Genomic DNA, 21172 nt, shown 5'->3' with positions numbered 1-21172 from the left:
AAGGGGGAAGAGGCTGAAGTGCTTGAATCTGCTTTGTACCTTTTGGAAAGAAGAAGGGATCCCCCAGTGGACTGTCCTGGTGATGTCTGTTGTTCCATCCCTGTAGGAAAAGGGAAAACCCTTACATCACATTCCAAACTGAGCTTCTGGTGCTGGGAGCCCATGAGAGTTGCCTGGAGGGGCTCAGCCAACCTCCCTCAACTGAAAACAGGAAACTAGGTGAGGAGAAATGGAGAGATCAAGATTAACCATCATAATGCACGACCTTGCATCAATACAGGGGTTGGAGAGAGGGTTTGCTTGATATAGTTGACAGAAAGAGGGAATAGAGACTGGACTTGTGATTTCACTGGAATAGGGATATTCCTGGATGGAGAAATGCAGGTCAGCATTGCTGCAATTTAGACTCTTAAAGAATTGTACTGAGAGATGAGGGGGGGGTGGAGTCAAGATGGCGGAATAGAAGCAGGACCTCCCCCCAGTTCCGGCTTCCACCTTCCCCAATCCATGTGAAAAGGGGACTCTAAACAAACTTTGGAGCTGCAAAACCCACAAAATGACACAGATAAGCTAACCCTCCCTCTGAGGACAGTCTGGCAGGCCAGCCACTGGCCAGAAGGACTCCAGATCACCAGCAGCTGTGGCCGTTTCCAGATTTATCAACACATTTATGCAAAGGACAAAGTGAGAGGCCAATGCAGTCTGGACTATGGGACCCAGTAAGTGGGAGTGCATGGCTTTTGCCCCTGGCGCAAGAACGCTGAGATGCTGGCACAGCCACAGAGTGCCACGTGGCAGCTTTAGCTCCTGGCCTGCAGAGTGTAGGGGGACCAAGCACCAGTCAGAGGGGTAATCGCTCTTGCTTTAACCTGCTTGGATCTGGATTGCAGTCTAGGTTGGAGGTCCTGGGGTGTATGTCCAGCTTGCCAGAGTGTGTGGAGGCCTCAGAGAGGGTACCCATCTAATACCTCCAGCAGCTGAGAAAACCCCAGCTTTTGGGACAAAAGCTCCCCTGTCTGGTGGCAGAGTCCTACTGTGGCAAAAAGCCCAGGGGTCAAGTGACTGAGGGGCAACATGACCAGGCAAAGGAAACAAAGCAGACAGAAGATTCTAGCATAAGACTCCTATTTTGTGGACAAAAAGGAGCAAAGCATGGAACAGGAGGAAGACAGTGAAGTCAGAACTCCTGCACCAAAAGCTTCAAAGGAAAATACGAGCTGGTTACAGGCCATAGAGGACCTTAAGAAGCAGATAAAAGAAGTGGGGGAAAAATTGGGAAGAGAAATGAGAACAATGCAAGAAAATTACGAAATGAGTCAACAGCCTGACTGAGGAAAATAACACCTTAAAAAATAGACTAGCTCAAATGGCAAAAGAGGCTCAAAAAGCCAATGAGGAGAAGAATGCCTTAAAAAGCCGAATTTGCCACATGGAAAAAGAATCTCAAAAGCTCACTGAGGAGAATCATTGCTTCAGAATTAGATTGGAGCAAATGGAAGCTAATGACTTTATGAGAAATCAAGATGCTGTTAAACAGATCCAAACAAATGAAAGAATAGAAGGAAATGTGAAATATCTCATGGGAAAAACCACTGACCTGGAAAATAGATCCAGGAGAGATAATTTAAAAATTATTGGACCGCCTGAAAGCCATGATCAAAGTAAGAACCTAGAAATCATCCTCCAGGAAGTTCTCAAAGAAAACTGCCCTGATGTATTAGAACCAGAGGGCAAAATGAAGGTTGAAAGAATCCACCGATCACCTCCTGAAAAAGATCCCAAAAAGAAAATTCCTAGGAATATTATAGCCAGGTTCCGGAATTCCCAGATTAAGGAGAGAATATTACAAGCATCCAGAAAGAAACAATTTGAATATTGTGGAAACACAATCAGGATAACCCAGGATCTGGCAGCTGAGGGATCGAAGGACTTGGAATATGAAATTCCGGAGGTCAAAGGAGCTGGGATTAAAACCAAGAGTCACCTACCCAGCAAAACTGAGTATCATGTTTCAGGGGAAAATATGGTCATTCAGTGGAATAGAGGACTTTCAAGCATTCTTGTTGAAAAAACCATAGTTGAATAGAAAATTTGACATTCAGATACAAGAAGCAAGAGAAGCATGAGAAGGTAAACAGGGAAAAGAAATCATAAGGAACTTATCAAAGTTGAACTATTAACATTCCTACATGGAAAAACAATAATTGTAACTTATGAAACCTTTCTCAGTAGTTGAAGGGAATAGAAATATATATATATATATATGTGTATATATATATATATATATATATATGAGGGTATATGGGCATATGAATACATATGTGAATGTGTGTATGTATGTTTACAGGTATATATAGATAGAGGGCACAGGACCAATTTAATAGGAAAGGATGATACTTAAAAGGTGAAATTAAGAGGTGAGAGAGGAATATAATGAGAGGAGATGGGGAGAGACAGAATGGGGTAAACTATCTCATATAGAGGAGGCAAGGGAAAATGGTTACAATGGAGGGGAAGAATAGGAAGGCAAAAGGGAATGGGTCAACCTTATTCCCATTGAATTTGGCTTGAGGGAATGAAATACACACTAAATAGGATTTCTCATCCTCCAAGGGGAGGGGAAGGGGATGAGAGGGGGATGATGGAAGGGAGGGCAGGCTGGGGGGGAGGGAAGTTGGAAGCACCCACTTTTGAAAAGGGATGGGATCAAAGTAGAGAATAGAGCAGGTGGGAGGTGGGATAGGAGGGAGGGAAATATAGTCAGTCTTTTATAATATATCTACTATGTTATTGTTTTGCATTAGCCACACATGTACAACCGATACTGAACTGCTTATCTTCCCAGTAAGGGTGGGAGACAAGGGCGGAAGGGAATGAATCTGGAATTCAAAGTTTTAAAATAAAATGTTTAAAATGTGTGTATATATATATATATATACATACACTGTTATTAATACTATTTTACATGTAATTGGGAAATAAGATATACAGGCACTGGGGCATAGAGATCCACTGGAAAAGTCGAAAGGGGTATGGGAGAAAATATGGGAGAGAGCAGATTGGAGGAGGGGATATCCTGTGGGACTGCTATTTTGGGGCGGTGGGTAGGGGAAAAACAGGGAGAAAATTTGTAACTTACAATCTTCTGGAAATGAATGATGTAAATCAGAAGTTAATAAAGCATTTGAAAAACTAAAAAAAAAAGAATTGTACTGAGAAGTACAGTGATTCACACCTGGCTAGATAGCCAGGCCATGCTCCAGAATAAGTGGCTGTAGGATGAATTCTTGTAATATGAGTCTTGTTTGAATTTCAATAAAGTCATCGAATATCATAGTTGGAAGGACCCTTAGAACACAGAATGTCAGACCTGTAAGGGACCTTAGAGATCATTTAGTCTAATGCCTTTATTATTTTACAGAGGAGGAAACTGAGGCCTGGAAAGGTCAAGTGACTTGCCCAAAGTTGCTAAGTGGAAGAGCCAGATTTCCTGATCTCACTGAGTTTTACTATCTCTGTTTGACTTGATTTGTAGCTATGGACAAAGATCACCAAGATAAATTCTTCAATTCTGGGAGCTCTGCCTGCCCCCTTCCTCCCTTGGATGAGTTTAGGATCCCTGGGTTCCCAGGAATTAGGTCACTGTGGGGACTCTCGTTCTGACAGAGACAAGAAGAGGAAGAAAGAGGACCATGAACCAACCCGACCTCTCCCTGAATTGAGTAAGCCTGAAACTCCAACCAGCCCCTCTCACTCATCACTCCCACAGCTTCCTTTCCCTTTTGCTAGGACACTTTCCATAATTTCAACACTCACTGATGGATGGATGTGGTCAGTTCATCTCTCTGGGGCCAATTCCTGCTCTTGATTGGAAGCTTGGGTAGGGGCCACCTCCTTTATGGAGCTCACCCCCAGGGCTTTCCCTTCTCCCATTGCCCTGATCTCCCCTTGGCCTTGGTCATGCTCACTTGCCTCAGCCCTCTTTGTTTCATACTTTATTGGGGAAATGCTGTATCCATCCTACTAAAAGGCTAGTTCTTTCCTATGTATCTTTCTCTCTCCCTGATCCTTATTTTTTATTCTTCTTTTTAATTATGTGTTTGGCAAACATTAGCAAAGATGAACATTTCCACAGAGGAAGAACAGAAAAAAAGGATTATATATGACATTATGAATTTGTTGTGTACATTGGGGGTTTTTAAAACTATATATTCAGGGGCAGCTAGGTGGTGCAGTGAATAGAGCACCAGCCCTGGAATCAGGAGGACCTGAGTTCAAATGCAGCCTCAGAAACTTAACACTTACTGTGTGACCTTGGGCAAGTCACTTAACCCCAATTGCCCAGCCTTCCCCCGTCCAAAAGCAAAACAAACAAAAAATCCCCCTAAAAAACAAACAACTGTATATCCATTTGAACACAACAGTGCCAACTCTAGCCTGCTTGTCTATGCCCCCTTCTGAACTTCCTTCTGCTCTATTCTGTATACTGTAAGAATGTTTCATGGACAGTCTTTTCTTTCTTTGGTGTCACTATTCCTCAAATCTCTGCTGTGACCAGAAAGTTTGTAGGCATCTAGATCTAGGGGTGGAACAGAGTTCAGGAGCTGTGCAGCCTCCTCATTTTACATATCAGGAAACTGAGGCCCAGGGAGGGGAAGGGACTTACCCAAGGCCACACAGGTAGTAAGTCTCAGAGGTGATATTTGAATCCAGGTCCTCTGACTCCAAAGGCAGCAAGGTGGCACAGTGGATAGAGTGCCAACCCTGGAATCAGGGGGATCTGAGTTCAAATCTGACCTCAGACACTTATTAGCTGTGTGACCCTGGGCAAGTCACTTAACACCATTTACCTCAGTTTCCTCATCTGTAAAATGAGCTGGTAGAGGAAATAGCAAACCACTCTAGTATCTTTGCCAAGAAAAAGTCAGACATGACTGAAAAGCAACTGAACGATGACAGCCTCTGATTCCAGAGCTAGGGTGTTTTGCACTCTAATCTATTTAATCTGTATTTACTTATATTCATATATGTTGTCTCTCCATCCCCAATAGAATGGAAGCTCCTTGAGGACAGGCGCTGTTTTGTTCTTTGTACTTCTTTCCCCAGTACCTGGTACATTTAAAAAGTAGGTGCTTTTTAAATGCCATTGAATCAATATGACTTCTGCAGTTGTCCACGATGGCAAACTGTAGCCTGAGGTGTAAGGCTTGGATTGGGAACAGATCTGGAACAAATCTGCCTTTGAAGACTCAAAGAAATCCAGGTTTGAAAGCATTCTAGACTAGGAGGCAGGTAAATTCAGGTTCAAATCCTTGCTTGGCTCCTTACCACCTACTGTGACCTTGAGGCAAGTAATTGAACGTCTGGGGACTCCCATGTCCTCATTTATAAATAGGGATGAATGTAGTAATTACCCACCTTATCAGACTTATGTGGGAAAAGACACCTTACATAGCTAGGCAGGGGTTAATCCTTTTTGTGTTCTGGACTCCTTTGAACCCCCTTGTCAGGGTCATGTTTTTAAAAGCACAATATAATATCTACAGGATTATAAAGGAAACCCACTTATATTGAAATGTAGCTTACAAAATATTTAAATGATAAGTGGAGTCTATCATCACCATCATCATTACTACTACTACTACTACTACTACTACTACTACTACTACTACTACTACTACTACTACTACTACTACTACTTTCAATCATTTTAAGAGCCAACAAAGTGTGCCTTGGCAGAACATTCAGCCCAGCAAATGAATTCCAAATGAAGAGTAACCTGAACAAGCACAATCATTGTTTATAAATGAATGGGCATGCCTCCTTATTCTTACACAGGATCCTGCTTTTTTATGGGTTGGCTTCCTTGCATTAAAATGTAAGCTCCTTGAAGGCAAGGACTTGCGTTGGTTCCCCCAGCCTGTAGCACAGTGCTTGATGCATGGTAATTACTTAATAACTTCTCTATCTAATGATCTATCTATCTATCTATCTATCTATCTATCTATCTATCTATCTATCTATCTATCATCTATCATCTATTTATCAATTTTCTATCAATCCATCATTGAAGACCTTAGAACAGAGAATGTCAGAAGTGGAGATGATGTCTTACAACATAGAATGCCAGAGCTGAGAGATACCTTAGAATTCAATTGACTTCACCCAGAATTTACTGTCTCTTCACTTCGAGCCAGATACAATGGCAGTCACTTAAGGGGTACAAATACAAAACCAAAACAATCCCTGCCCTCAAGAAGCTTAAGATCTTCCTGGAGGGAGGTGTCTAGAGTGTACACCTATCAATAAATAGCAGGTAATTTGAACAAGGAGAGACCTCTGACAATGAAGAGGATCAGAGAGGACTTCACAGACTGAGAAGCAGAGGAAGTAAGGAAGGATGATTCCTTCTAGATATTTGGCAATGACAGAGAGAAGAGCAATAGGATGATAGTTTGAGGTGGCGTTTTGTCTGCTTTTATTTTTATTTTTTAAAGCAGAAGGAGATATGACTACATTAGTAGGCACCAGGGAGGGAGCCAGGACAGAGGACAAGATTGAAAGATGACAGAGAGAGGGGGAAATGATTCACAGGGCAAGCTCCTGAAAGGAGGTGCTATGTTAGAACATAGAGTCATAGAATGTTAGAGCTGGAAAATACCTTAGACACCATCTAATCTACTCCACTCATTTTACAAATGGGGAAACTGAGATCTGGGGAAGGGAAGTGACTTGCTCCAGGTCATTTTTCTTTGTACACATTACATTTTACTTTGCATCAGTCCATGAAAGTCTTTCCAGGTTTTTATAAGAGCATCCTGCTCATCATTTCTTATAGCACAATACTATTCCATCATAATCACATACTACAACTTGTTCAGCCATTCCCAAATTGACGGGCATCCCCTCAATTTCTAATTCTTTGCCCCCTAAAAGAGCTGCTGTAAATATTTTGGTACATATAGATCCTTTTCCTTTTTAAAATCTCTTTTGAGATACAGACCTAGTAGTGGTATTGCTAGGTCAAAGAGTATGCATGGTTTTATAGCCCTTTGGGCATAGTTCCAAACTGCTCTTCAGAATGGTTGAATCAGCTCACAACTCCACCAACAGTGTGCATTCATATCTCATTTTTCCCACATCCCCTCCAACATTTGTCATTTACCTTTTTTGTCCTATTAGCCAGTCTAATAGGTGTGAGGTAGTACCTCAGAACTGGTTTAATTTGCATTTCTCTATTCAATAGTGAGCTAGTAAATTTTTTCATATGACTATAGATAGCTTTGATTACTTCATCTGAAAACTGATCATATCTTTTGATCATTTTACAATTGGGGAATGGCTTTTATTTTTATAAATTTGGTTCAGTTCTCTATGTATTTGAGAAATGAAGCCTCTATCAGAGAAACTTGCTTCAAAACTTTTTTCATAGTCACTATTATTAACTGTATTTCCCTCCATCCTATCCCCCCATTTATTCTCTTTTTCCTTTCACCCTGTTCCTCCTCAAAAGTGTTTTGCTTCTGACTATCTCCTCTCCCAATCCCAGGTCATTTTTCTTTTGGACTAGATCCAGGATTTCATTAACATAGGGAGCTCCCAGGGGGGAAACTCCCTCTATGAACACATACAGGCAGGTGCTCTGTAACTTACAGAGATTTGCTCCATGTCATACAGTGAGTCAATGGAAATCCAGGACTAGAACCCAGGACCCCAATGCCCAGGTCAGGGCTCTCTCCACTATTATAGGGGTTCCTAATTTTGTCCATGTATAGATTTCTGGGGTCTAGGGGACTTGGATAGAGAAAAGATATTTCAATATTATTTGTTTCCTTTATACTCCTGTGTATTTTATTTTATCATTTGAAAACATTTTTACGAACACAGACTACCAAAGGGATCCTTGGTACACAAAAATGGTAAGATTCCCTGCACTACAGCCAGTTGCATCTTGGTATATCTATTTTGTACCAGATGCTCCCTGAGGGCAGGACATGGAGGGGTAGAATCCCCTTGAGTCCCTCCACAGGTATGAGGCAGGGGAGAAGGTAAGAGATTGCCCACATGAGCTGTACAGACCTGAGGAGGGGGGGTGACTTACCAGTATTGCCCTCCAGAATCCAGCAGGTACATCTCATCTTCGGACAGGTTGCGGTGGATATCCTTGGTTGGACTGAAAACAAAAAGGGGGCCGTTAAAGGAACAGTTTAAACCTGTTCTCCTGCCCCTTCTTCATGTAGCCCCAGGACTACACTATCTATCTAGTCTGGACTTAGGCATAGAAAGACTACATGGCCACCCATGTGATATGAAGATTGCAGAAAGGAATCCCTTGGGTATAGCCAAGATGGCAGATTAGGGGCAGCCACCCAACTGAGCTCTCTCCCAACATTCCTCCACAAACAACTTTCAAATAACACCTCAAATCAAATTTTGGAGTGGCAGAGCCAACGAAAGGTCAGGGGGAGATATTTTTTCTGGTCTAAGAAAACTTAAGAGATCAGAAGTCTGTGACACTGGGGTGGAGGCCTGTCTGGAGCCCCATACATATAGAGGCAGCAAAAGCAGCCACAACAGCAGCAGCAACTTTGGGAGCTCTTAGCCCAGAGATGATAATGGGTTTGGACAACAGAAAGAGATTACAGGGGACCCTTTGCTGGTACTGGGTATAGTTGATGCTGATTAGCTCTTCTGCTCATATGCAGTTCTGGGTTGCAGTTCCAGAGCAGAGAGGAGTGCTAGGGGTTAGTCACAAGGGAACAGGGGCCATGGTTATAGTTCTGAAGCAAAGAAGATTTCTAACACCTGTGGCTGCAGGGGACCAAGAGTCTTCCTGGGTTAAGACCAGAGTGCAGACCAGGAAAGCAGTGACCATACCTCTCCCAGGATCATACCAGTTTGGAAGCACCAAAAACTTAACAGACCTCCAGAACTATCTCTGAAAACAGCAATGTGAAAAAAAACCTGAAGCTTAGGACAGTGCTTCTCCACCCCCAGGTGAGCAGAGCCCACCTTTAACATAAAATTAAAAATCAAGAAGTAGGCTGGAAAAATGAGCAAATCATACAAAAAAACTTGATAATAAAAAACTACTATGGTGGCAGGGAAGACCAAGACACAAACCCAGAAGACAGCAGTGTGAAAACAGCTACAAAGCCTCAAAGAAAAATGTGAATTGGACCCAAACCCAACAAGAATTCCTGGAATATTTAAAGAAAGAGATGAGTGATAAAGAAAAAATTGGGGGGAAATGAGAATGATGCAAAAAAAAATTATAAAAAGAAAATTAGCAGCTTGGTAAAGAGAGGCACAAAAATCCACTGAAGAAAACAATTCCTTAAAAAGCAGAATTGACCAAATGGAAAAAGAGGTACAGGCAGTTTTCAGAAGAAGAAATCAAAGATATCTATAGTCATATGGAAAAATGCCCTAAATCACTAATGATTAGAGAAATATAAATTAAAACAACTCTGAGATACCATCTCACACCTATCAGAAATGACAAATACTGGAAGGGATGAGGGAAAAATAGGGACACTAATGAACCATTGGTGGAGTAATGAACTGGTCCAACAATTCTGGAGAATAATTTGGAACAAGGCCCAAAGGGCTATAAAACTGCATACCCTTTGACCTAGAAATAGAATGACTAGGTCTGTATCCCAAAGATATCAAAGAAAAAGGAAAAGGACCTATTTGTACTAAAATATTTATAGCAGTTCTTTTTGTGGTGGCAAAGAATTGGAAATCGAGGGTATGCCCATCAATTGGACTGAACAAGTTTCAGCATATGATTGTGATGGAATACTACTGTGGTATAAGAAATGATCAGGATGGTGGTTTCAGAACAGGATGGCAAGATCTACGTGAAATGATATAAAATAAAGTGAGAAGAACTGGGAAATCATTGTACACAAGAACAGCAATGTTGTAATGATGATTAACTGTGAAAGACTTGGCTACCCTGGTCCATACAATGATCTAAGACAAATTACAAAGGACTCATGAAGAAAAAATGCTATCTACTTCCAGAAAGAGAACTGATGAACTTTGAATGCAAATTGAAGTATAATTTCCTCACTTTACTTTTTTTTTGCTTTTTAAAAAATGTGCTAATATGGAAATGTTTTGCATGGTTTCATATGTATAATTAATATCATATTGTTTGTCTTTTCAGTGAGTGGGGGAGGATATGGAAGGAAGAAGAGAATTGGGAACTAAAAATTTAAGAAAATAATGTTAAAAATAAATAATAAATTACAATGTAAAAAAAAGAAAGAACTCCCTTCTCTTCCCCCCCCCCCACATGCAATTCCCTGCCTTTGGGGTAAAAGCATTATCCCTTTACATATATGTTAGCTGAAGAGAGGAGGGAAGGAGGAAGTTAGTCCTTAATGAATAACCTGGTATGAATTAGTGAACCATATTAGCTAGCTGTCAACCAATAGATCAGGGCCCTGAAAGGACAAGACACAAGACATATCCACTAGTCTTGATGAGGAAAGGAAAAGGAAGTGAGATAGAGCCATAGGGTGAGGTAAGGGGAAGGGCCTTAGGACTTCTCTAGTCCAATCTCCTCATTTTACAGATTGGGAAAATGTAGTTGGGGGAAATGACTTGTCCAAAGTCACGCAGATGGAGTAGAAAACATGCATTGTGAGGTCTGGAAGAGAACTTACAGGTTGCCTAGTCCGACCCCATAATTTTTTTTTCATCAGGAAGGTGACTTACCAAGATTAGGCAGAGTCAGCAGCAGAGCTGGGACTAGAACCCAGGACTTAGAATTCCTAACACAGCCTCCCCTTAGATATCAAAGGTTGAAGGGGAGGGCTGTGGAGAATGTGAGGGAGGGGGTTGCATAGGGATTTCCAGAGACAAATTTGATTCATGTCATGACTTGATTTAGGGCTGATCTGACTGAGGGCAAAGGTCAGGAGGCATTCAAAAAACTCCTCCAGAATTGGAACAAGGGTAGAGGAAGTTTGGTGGCAAGAGAGGGACTTGCTTGACCAAACCCCAGGTTGGGCCTTGGAGGGTGAGTGGGAAGACTCCAACCAATGCCCCCCATGGCCCAGCACAAGTCCAGCCACACTGGAATGACTGGGCTTGGTGATGGCCTGTGGGTGTCAGGAACCCCCACTGTCCCTGGATCAGCCTGGCTAAGGGCAGAGAGACTCATCACCAGATTGGCTGAAGGGGTGTGTGGGAATTTTTCGCCTTAACAGCTCATGTGGACTATCCCATAAGGTGGGCAGGAGTTAGGATGTGTCTCTGCAGAGGGAGAATCCCCATCCTCTCCTTGCCTCATCTAGGTCATGGGTTCAGTGGAGTACAGATGAGCAGAGCAGAGAGCAATGAACTGGGGAGTCAGGACCAGTTCAGTCACTTAGTGTGGGGTCAGAGGATTTAGAATTGGTGGGGACCTTAGAACAGAAATTCTAAACTGGGAGGGCTCTTAGAACCAAATCAAAGCTGGGAGGGACTAAGATTCCTAAAACATAGAATGCAAGCACTGGAAAGAATTTTAGAACACAGAATGTTAGAGCTTGGGGAGAACTTGTTCTAACCTTGGAGCTTAGAACAGAGATCAGAGAACAGAAAATGTTGGGGCTGGGAGGGACCTTCAAGATTATGTCGTTGACCTCTCATTTTACAGGAAACTGGGGAGGAGGTTGTCGAAGATCACACCTAGCTACATGACCTTGGGTAAAGCACTGACCCACTTTGAGTTACAGTGGGTCCATCTGTGAAACGGAAGAACCAGACTAGATCATGTGTGAGGTCCCTTCCAGCTTTCATATTCTTGGTTGCTGGGATTCCCTGACTGTGTTTATGTGATGTTGTGAGCCATCTGGTCAGCCTGGCCAAAGAATTCCGCGAAGCTTCCAGATGTTTGGTCTAGAAAAGTGCCAAACATCTGGCTTGCCTACCCCCTTGGATGTACTCTTGTTCAGCTTAGGCGGACTAATGGGAATGTGGCCTCTTTCCACACCAGCTCTCCCACAGGTTACCCAACAGAAATAAGCAACCGGAAAGAAAAGATTCAGCCATCATCTCCCACTCCCCTAACCCCTCCCCGCTGGGGCACGCACATAGCTCCAGTCCAAGCTGCCAGCCTCATGGCTTCTCCTCACTTTGAGATTTCTAAGCGTCTGCCCAGCCCACAGTGCTCAGGGACCCTGACTTCTAATGGACAACTCAGCCTCCAGGCTGGTGGCCTTGAAGTCATTCCACACTCATACCTGTAGTGGGCCAATGCAGCATTCAGGCCACTGGCTGAAATGGTTTCAAAACTGGGCCCTGATGAGAATTCTTCTTCTCTGGATTGAATAAGAAGAGAGTGGGTCTGGGACTTGACTGGAAGAGGTGGGGGGTGGGGATGTAGAGGCCAGGATTAGGAAGTCTGAGGGGCCAGAATGAGGGCTCAAATGAGCTATGGAGGGCAGGATTGGATTTTGAAGATCCTAAAGCCTGATGGGAAAAAATCCCTGGATTTGAAATCAGAAACCCCAGGGTCCAAATCTCAGCTCTGCTGCTGGCCACCTAACATGATCTTGGGTAAACCATTTAACCACTCTTGAGACTCAGTTTCCCTGCTTAGAAAATCAATAATCAATCAACAAGCCTTTAGTAAATGCCTACTCTGTGTCTGATTTTGTGCTAGGAACTGGAGACACCAGAGACAAAAATAAACCAATCCCTGCCCTCAGGAAACTTTTTTCTCTCTGTGTACTCTGTGACTCTGTGTGATTCTGTGGATCTTTCCAGCTTAGATGTACTATGATTCAACGATCCTTGCTGTGTATAGCCCCTCCTCCATTCCATTTCCTCTTCACCCTTCTGAACAATCCTTTCATCAATTTCCCTACCACCACCACCCCAGGGGATGATCAAAACCTCTTCCCAAAAGGTCTTCCTGCCTCCACTATCTCTGCATTCTAACCCTTCCCCCATATGGCTGCCAGTATGGCTTGTCTTTTACAAACATCTGATCATGCCACTCAAAAGTCTTCTGGGGCTCCCTATTATCTACTGATTCAATGTTTAATTCAATTGTGGGCATTCAAGGCCTTTCTTGATCTGACAACATCCAACCTTTGTACAACCTTATCTTGATCCTTTTCCCTTCAGTCAAACTGGATTATTCTCTCTTTAGTTCCCCTTCTCTCTTCCAACACGCCTTGAACCTTCCCACCTCTGTATTCTTGCTCATTTATAATGTCTCCCACCACAATTCCAACCCAGGTCCCTGCTTAGTACCAGCCCCTCCCCTTGGGCTTCTTACAAAACAGTTCCCTCCTTGTTAATGACTTGTAGCAATTTGTATCTCGGCTAGTTGAATTGATGCTGCATCCTCTCCTAGACTAAGACCAGGAGGGCAGGGACCAAATTTGGTCTATCCCCTCTGCCCATCCCTGAACTCTGCATAGAGCTGCTACTTTAGAATGAAGGCTTGCTCAACTGAACCAAACTGGGCTGCTTGGCCCCAACTAGGCCTGGCCCCCAAATCCTCCCTACTGAATCCTCGCTACTGGATGTCCTCCTGGGGGGAGAGGGATAGGTTTTTTACTGAGCTACTTAAAGTTAGAAGAAATCTACCCCTACCCATTTAGGACCAAATAGGTCATAGGCTCCTAGATCTGAGACTAGAAGGGACCTCAGTGGCTCTCAGGTCTGATTTCCTCATCTTACAGATGAGGAAACCGAGGCCCAGAGAGGGAAAGGGACTAGCCCAAGGTCATATAAGTGGCAAGTGGCTGAACCAGGATTCAATTTCAGGTTGTCTGACTTCAAATTTCTCACTCTTTCCAATAAATCACAGAATCTTTAGAGCTATAGGCCTACCTCCTTCATTTTACAGAAGAGGAAACTGAGACCTAGAGAGGAGAAGGGGTTTACCCAAGTTCTTAAAATAGGTATTAGCCAAGCTAAGATTCAAATCCCAGTCCCCTGGCTCCAAATCCAGGGCTCTTCTCTTTTTTCCTTCCCACCCCTTCTTTACCTTCACTTGGTCTCTAGCGTCAGGTGGGTTCTGGAATGAGACATGTATATCTCCGCTACAAGGGGCCTAGCTCCACTGTGTCCCTTGATGGGGGTTGGGAGTGGTGCTAAATCTGGCTAGGTGATCCAGAGGTACTCTGGCCTGGGCTCTAATGCCCTCTTCACCCCATTCCCAAAGCAGCCACCAGGTGGCACTGTGGCACTGGGGACACCAAGGGGGCCAGAAGTAGGGCCAGCGCCTGACTGGAAGGGGTCAAATGTAAGGGGATGGGACGGGAAGAAAAGCTACACAATTACCCCCGGAACTTGTTTACTTGTTCTGCCCCCGAGAATTCATCCACGGTGCCCTGACGCACATTCTTCTCCAACCACACCAGGTACCTGATTACAGCCACAGCATCTCGAACCTGGAGGGGAAAGAGGCTAACCAGCTGCAGGGCTGGGACCCAGGGTGGGCCAGGTCCCTGAGGGACGAAGGGGTTGGGAAATACACAGGTGTACCCTGAAAATCCGAGTTCCGAAGCATTGCAATGCAAGCCAGCCCTCCAGCTTCAATGGCCTGCAGCCAGAGGGGTAGCCCAGAGGGGCTATCAGGCTCAGGTTCTGCCTGAGGGTCAGGGGCATGAGGCTAGGAGGTTCTAATGTTTCATTTCTTTTCAAAAATCAAATTAACATCGATCTTTTGCTTGTTATATCACCGGACTTTCTCCCTCCTCTCACTTCCCAGAGAGACATCCCTTGTGACACAGACTTTTCCTTTGGCTGTTCTTGTGGATTTCTCTGAGGTGTCAGACGAGGGCCTCCTCTAGACACAGACCACACACTCCCCGCTGGTGCTTACATGTGCAGCCCTGAGAAGTTCCTGCTCCTTGCTGTTCTTCATTGATTTGGCCACCATCACTGGAGAGTAGGAGTCTTCTACAAGTTTCTCCTGTCCAGGGAACAGAGAACAGTAAAGAGAGGAAGCCATGGTCCTGGCTGGTGCCTCCAGGCCAGTGACGCCTTGCCCAACCAAAGGCAGGTAGGAAGTGCTCCAGCATGGCTGGGGAGAGGGCCATCTAGGTACTCCCCTCACCCTCCAGCCTTCCTCTCAGCTCCTTGCCTACCCACGTCCCCCTCTTTCCAAAACCAAATCAAAAACACCAGCCCCAAGAAAAATGACCTGATTAACCTTCCAAACTGGGCTCTCTTCTTTCCTCCAAACTTTGGGACTCAGCCTACTTGGTACCCATTAACTTCTGTATACATTCTCAAACCTTTTCATGGATGTGTGTATTTTCTCTCTAGTTCTGTGGACTACCCAGTGATAGGGATTTTATCTTCCCCTTTCTTGCCCCCCCCCCCGCCCCACTGGTCATTAATAGAATCAAGATAGCTGGGTGGATAGAGCACTGGGCCTGGGATCAGTAAGATCTGAGTTTGAATCCTGTCTCCAACACTTCTCAGCTGTGTGACCCTGGGCAAGTCACATAACCTATGCCTTAATTCTTCTTCTGTAAAATAAGATCTGCAGAATGACTTTATAAAGGGGCTTATCCAATGTTACACAGCTAGAAAGGGTCAAAGACAGGACCTAAAACCAACTTTCTCTAATTCTAAGCCCAGTGATTTTTCCAGTAGCTTTCCTAATCAAGGGATCTGGTCAAGGTGTGATGGCTTCAGCACTGGGGACACAGACAAGGTGAGTTGGAGGACTGGAGCCCTGGGATTTGTCATAGAATGAAAGCATTTGGAACCCTTTTGGCGTCCTCACCTGGGGTATGACCCCATAGAGACCATAAGTGGTATATTCAGTCCCAAGCCAGACTCGTACGTCTCCTGTGGCATACTCCTGGACACTTTCTCGGATTTGGTCATAATCTTCAATTTGCACACACATCAGGCCTGTGCAGTTGGAGCTCAGGTACTGTAGGACATTATTGCTCAGCCGGCTTGCATTCACAAATAGCCTGCCAATGATGGAGGAAAAATCAGGAAGGCCTCAGTTGGGGTGCTGAGAACCAGGATGTAGAGTTGCTTTTCCTGAGCTGAGCCTAGGAAAAAATTCCCTGTGGAGTTGGGCTAAGTGGAAGCTTCTGGCAAGGGGAAGCCTAGTCTTGTCTATCTGACTGGTAGCATCTTGAGCCTCACCCATATTCTCATCCCTTGAGAATGGACTGCTCTGGTGGGTAGCACTAAGTTTCCAAGACAGGCTTCCTGAGGAGGTAGAGGCAGGAAGAAAAGTCTGGTGACTGGGCCTTTGGTTCTCCCAGAAATTCACCAGAATCTTAGAATCATGAAGTCTCAGAGTTAGAAGGGACCTGAGAGGACATTTAGTCCAACCTGTACCTAAATGGGAATTCCCATAACACACCTGTCAAAGAGAGGGGCAACCCACTGCTTCCAGAGGCAGCCCAATCCACTTTGGAATAGCACTCATTGTTAGGAAAGCTTTCCTGATACCAAACCTGAATCCCTAGCACTACCACCACCAACCCCTCCCCCCCCCCACTATCACCCTGGAGTGGGGCCAGGTAATGGCAAACATGAGGCCATGGGGAAAAGAGAACAAGGACTTAGGATCATTGACCTAGTGCTGGTCATCTGGTCCAACCTCCTCATTTTGTAGAAGAGGAAACTGAGACCCAGGAAGGGCCCAGAGTCATATAGGGAGTAATTTGATAGAGCTAAGACTCTGACCTTTGACTCTAGAGTTCTTTTCTGCCATATCAGGGTGGGGATATGGTACAAGGGAATGCCTACTGCCTCTAGAGTCAGAGGAACTTGGCTTAAATCCTGCTTCAGATGCTTAAATGCATGATCTTGGGCAGGTCACTTAAATTACCTGGGACTCAGTTTCCTTTTCTGTACAATGAAGAGGTTGGGCTAGGTGACCCCTGAGGTCCCCGTCCCTTCTATCTCTAGATCTGTGAGCCTATGGTCCTATGGTTCTATTGAGTAGAGGCAGCATGTACAACACAAAGAGTATTGACTTTGGAGTCCAGTGTGAAGATCTGAGTTCAATTGCTGCCTTGGAAACTAAATACTCATGTGACCTTTGGCAGGTCACTTCCCTTCTTTACGCCTCACTTTTCTTACTGCCCCCAATAAGGGCATTGGACCAGATGGCCTCTAAAGATCCTTCTGGTTCTACACTGGAGAAATTTCTTGGGGAGACTGGAGGAACTCTTGTGAGCATGGCCTTGGGTGAATGAGAAAAACAGAACATTTTGGGCTATAAGTGATGGAGAAATGTGGAGATAGGTTGGGCCAATTCATGGTTCAACAAAGAGGTGCCTAGTCCCAAGGCACACCAATGCTAAAGGTCAAAGCAAGTACAGAGTCAATAGCAATGATCTTGGCAGGCCAGTTCAGGGCAGACCTTGACAAGGGGCAGGAGGAAAATGGTACCTGATGGAGGAGGTGGTCAGTAGGGTGTAGGAATAGAAGAAGGGATTGTAAGGAACATCATCGCTTCGAAGATTGAAAAGCCCTGGGGATAGAATCAAGAGTGGCTTTGTTACAGGGTCAAGGTGCTATCAATGGTCATTCCTCAGCCCCATTGGTGGCTTTGCTCCCTGAAGATTTCTCTCTAATTCCTTCATTCCCCCTTACCTAAATGCTTGCATTATTTCTCTTGATCAATAAGATAATGGAGTATTATTATTATTGGATAGCTAGGTGTTGCAGCACATAGAGCACAGGGCCTGGAGTCAGGAAGACTCATCTTCATGAGTTCAAATCTGGTCTCAGACATGTACTACCTGTGTGACCCTGGGCACTGTGGGCTTCTGTAAAATGGGAGGACTGGATTCAGCATCCTAAAACTTCTCTGTTTGCCTTAATCTGCTGGAGAAGGAAATGGCAGAGCACTCCAGCATCCTTGCCAAGGAAACCCCATGGATGGTAGGGTCCTCGGGGTCACGAACAGTCGGACATGACTGAAAGACTAAGCAGCAACAAGATTTGTAAGGTGCTGTTGTCTTATTTTAACCTAAAAAAGAAATTCTAGACTGGGTGATAAAGAATGAGTTAGATTGAATATTCTGGAGGAGATTGGACTAGGTACTATGGGAGGGGTGCTAGATTGGGTTCTGTAGAGGACAGAAAATTTTAGAGGGGGCCTAGACTTTGGAGAATACAGAGAAGCTAGTTAAACATCAGAGGGAACCAGATGGGATCTTCTATGGTCCCTAGATTAGGTGCTATAGAATGGGACCAGGGAGTTTGGGGGGCTATATTGGGCATCATAAAGTAGGGGCTGGTCTTCACCTTATAAAGACTGGGTAATGGAGAGAGGGCTTAGATTGGGTGTCCCAGAGGTGTTGGACTAGATGTTAGAGAGTGGACATAGACTAGATGTCACAGAGTGGATAATGTCTCTGTGCCTCAGTTTCCCCTTCTGCAAGATAAGGTTGTTGGATTTAATGCCCTCTGAGGTCCCTTCCAGTTCTAGATTTAGGATCCTTTCTAAGCTTCACTCTGATCTCGAGGAAGTCATTTAACCTTCTTGGGACTCAGTTTCCTCATCTGTAAGATGAAGGGAGACCTCAGAGGCCAAGGTCTCCTAGCTCTAGACCTCAGAGCCATTGTGGGCCTCAGTTTCAGCCTTTGTAAAATTAGAGGGCTGGACTTAGCATCCCAAAACTTCTCTTCCATCTCAAAATCTATGATCTTTTGACTAGACTGTGCTAAGGGCCAGGACTGGGTGACTGGGTGTCATGGGGGCAGGGGAGGGGTTGACTTGGTATTACAGCATGGGGCTCAATTGTGTGTTAGTGCAGATTCCCTAGCCAGGGAGTAAGAGAAGGGCCTAGACTGTCAGAGAGTAATAGAGGGGTGACAGAGAGAGGGTGACCAAAGTGCTTTAAAGGAAGCTAGCTAGTTTTATAGGCAAGATCTTAATTTTACAAACTGCCAGGGTCTGATCCTTATAGCCAGTGAAGAGACTTTTGTCTCCAATCATCCTGTGACTAACGCAGGAAAAGTGTTCAGCTACAGATTTGGGGGGGGGCAGCGTCATAGCCACGGCCTAGGAAGTCCTCCTGGTTTCCTTCCTTTCAGGCTTTTTTAGCTCCTCTGTGCTGGGGGACTTCCTGAGAGAATGCCTTCATGGGGCCACAGTCCCTTTCCCTTTCCTATTCATTCTGTCCATGATAACACAACTAGAAGCCTTTGGCATTTGGAGAGAAGTTGTAGGTCTGTGTGAGGGGGAGAGAAGGATATTTTAGAGAGAAGTCTGAGTGGCCTAAGAGTCAAATGGATTTTGGAGAGGGGAAAGGGGCAGAGTTATAACTAGGGCAGGGCAACTGGGCCTTTGCCCCAGTGCATGAGATTTAGAGGGCACTGACCTCACTTGTAGTCTTTTGGTATGCTGGGGGTGAGTTTCTCCCTTCCTGGAACTTTCCCTCTCACCTCCGCCCCACCACCCACCACCCTAAAAGCAGCTACCCCAGTAGTAACCTCTTGACTGTGTCTTTGTCTCTGCCCACTATGATATTGGTATCCTGTGCCCCTTCCTCAACCAAGGTGCTTTTTAAACCATTTGCCCTGGGTGTGATGCCTTTCCCCACCCTACCCTCCACCCCGAGTCGAGTGTTAGCAACTATGCTTACAAGCTGTCTCATCCAGCGCAGACAGAAGGACGGCTGTGGGGGTTTTTGCGTGCTTTTGCATCTGATTTCGGATTTCTGTGACTTTATCCTGCCATGTGCTCCCTGGAATCAGAGAGGATCAGAGAATGCATAAGGGCCTACTGACCTGCACCCAGATTACCTGATTAGGCTTTCAGTATACTAGGTAGATTCTCTATGGGAAGATTCATGGACAAGAATCACATAGGATGAGGAGGTATGGACAAGTGGTGATCTGTACCATTGGAATGAGTACCCCCATTGATGAGATCACTGAACCACTGAAATATGGAAGTGTAAGCATAGAGCTGGCGAAGTCACTCCTCTACTCAATAATCTTCCGTGGCTTACTATTGTATTCTGAGCAAAGTTCAGATTCCTTTGCCCAGCCTCCAAGATCTTCCCAAATCTGGCCTACCTTTACAGATCTATGCGATCCACATGTCAGTCAAACTGTCCTCAAAATATGCCCTGTGATTTCCTGACTTTGGTGATGCTGTTCCCTATTCCTGGGAAATTCCTACCCATCTGTTGAAGCACAACCCAAAAGTCATCTTCTTTTGGAAGCCTTCCTGGCCCTTCCCCCCTCCCCTCCTTCTCCCTACATCCCCTCACTCCCACCCCTGGCCCATCTTTTAGGGAAAGTTGGTATCTCCCCAGGCACCAAGTATAGGACTTAAAAAGAAAAAACATTAATGTTTATTGAACAAACGAATGACCCAGTAACAGCTTTGTAAAGCTCTATATTCATTGGGGTGCCTGTGGCAGTTTTATGTTGTTAACACTTTGGAGACCAAATTTCCCCCCTTTAGTAACTGTCCCTGCTATACATGCATGCTGTCACTAGGTGGTAGTGGAGAGTCGCAGTCAGTCTTAAGCATAAAAGTTCCCAACCTCTGGGAGCTAGAGATGAACTGGGATTTTTATATGCATGTATAAACACACACACACACATCCAATATAACTTGTATTTTTGGTCTGGACTTGTGATTTTAAACAGTGTGGGGATCTCCTGGTATGGAAACTCCCTCCACTGATGCAGATCAGAGTTTCCTGGGGCCCTGAGAGTTTAAGGGACTTACCCAGGATCACACAGCCAGCATGGGTCAGAGGCAGGACTCAAACCCAGGTCTCCCTGACTCTGAGACCAGCCTGTATTTACCTTCTATGGTGCTGTGGCCTATCTATTTATACATATATGCTTGTGATCTCTGTCAGTGGAAGGAATTCTCTACACTGATGAAAGAAATCAGTTCTATTCCTGTATTCCTATGTGCATCTATATTTGGTCTGCACCTGTGAGCTTAGTGTGCGGGGAGCTCCCTTGTGAGAAAGCTCTCTACCAAGGCAGGTTAGCATCTTGCAGGGGCTAGAGAGCTGGCCTGGAGGAAGGAGGACCTGGGTTTGAATCCTGCCTCTGACCCATCTTGGCTGTATGACCTGGGGCAAGTAAGCTTTTAATAAATACTTACTTTACCTGTCTGTCTGTCTGTCTATCTATCCTATCTATCCATCTATCTATCTATCTATCTATCTATCTATCTATCTATCTATCTATC

The 21172-nt window shown here is 44.7% G+C and overlaps 1 protein-coding gene across 1 annotated transcript in view; it reads right to left on the bottom strand.

The window, feature by feature from the left end:
• Positions 1-21172, bottom strand: part of XPNPEP2 (X-prolyl aminopeptidase 2) — a 49249-nt gene that overhangs the window by 7111 nt on the left and 20966 nt on the right. The window contains exons 8-15 of the mRNA XM_069074047.1: positions 19596-19697; positions 17392-17473; positions 15755-15950; positions 14843-14932; positions 14299-14408; positions 12243-12320; positions 8102-8173; positions 40-100 (exon numbers count right to left, since the gene is read on the bottom strand). Of these exons, the coding sequence (XP_068930148.1) occupies positions 40-100; positions 8102-8173; positions 12243-12320; positions 14299-14408; positions 14843-14932; positions 15755-15950; positions 17392-17473; positions 19596-19697 (791 nt within the window). The remainder of the gene's footprint in view (positions 1-39; positions 101-8101; positions 8174-12242; positions 12321-14298; positions 14409-14842; positions 14933-15754; positions 15951-17391; positions 17474-19595; positions 19698-21172) is intronic.

This window comes from Petaurus breviceps, unplaced genomic scaffold (genome assembly GCF_028583685.1).
Source record: "Petaurus breviceps papuanus isolate PSGF00001 unplaced genomic scaffold, PetGlider_PUasm1.0 90881, whole genome shotgun sequence".
NCBI classification, from domain to species: Eukaryota; Metazoa; Chordata; class Mammalia; order Diprotodontia; family Petauridae; genus Petaurus; species Petaurus breviceps.
This window is presented reverse-complemented; position numbering and strand designations above follow the sequence as displayed.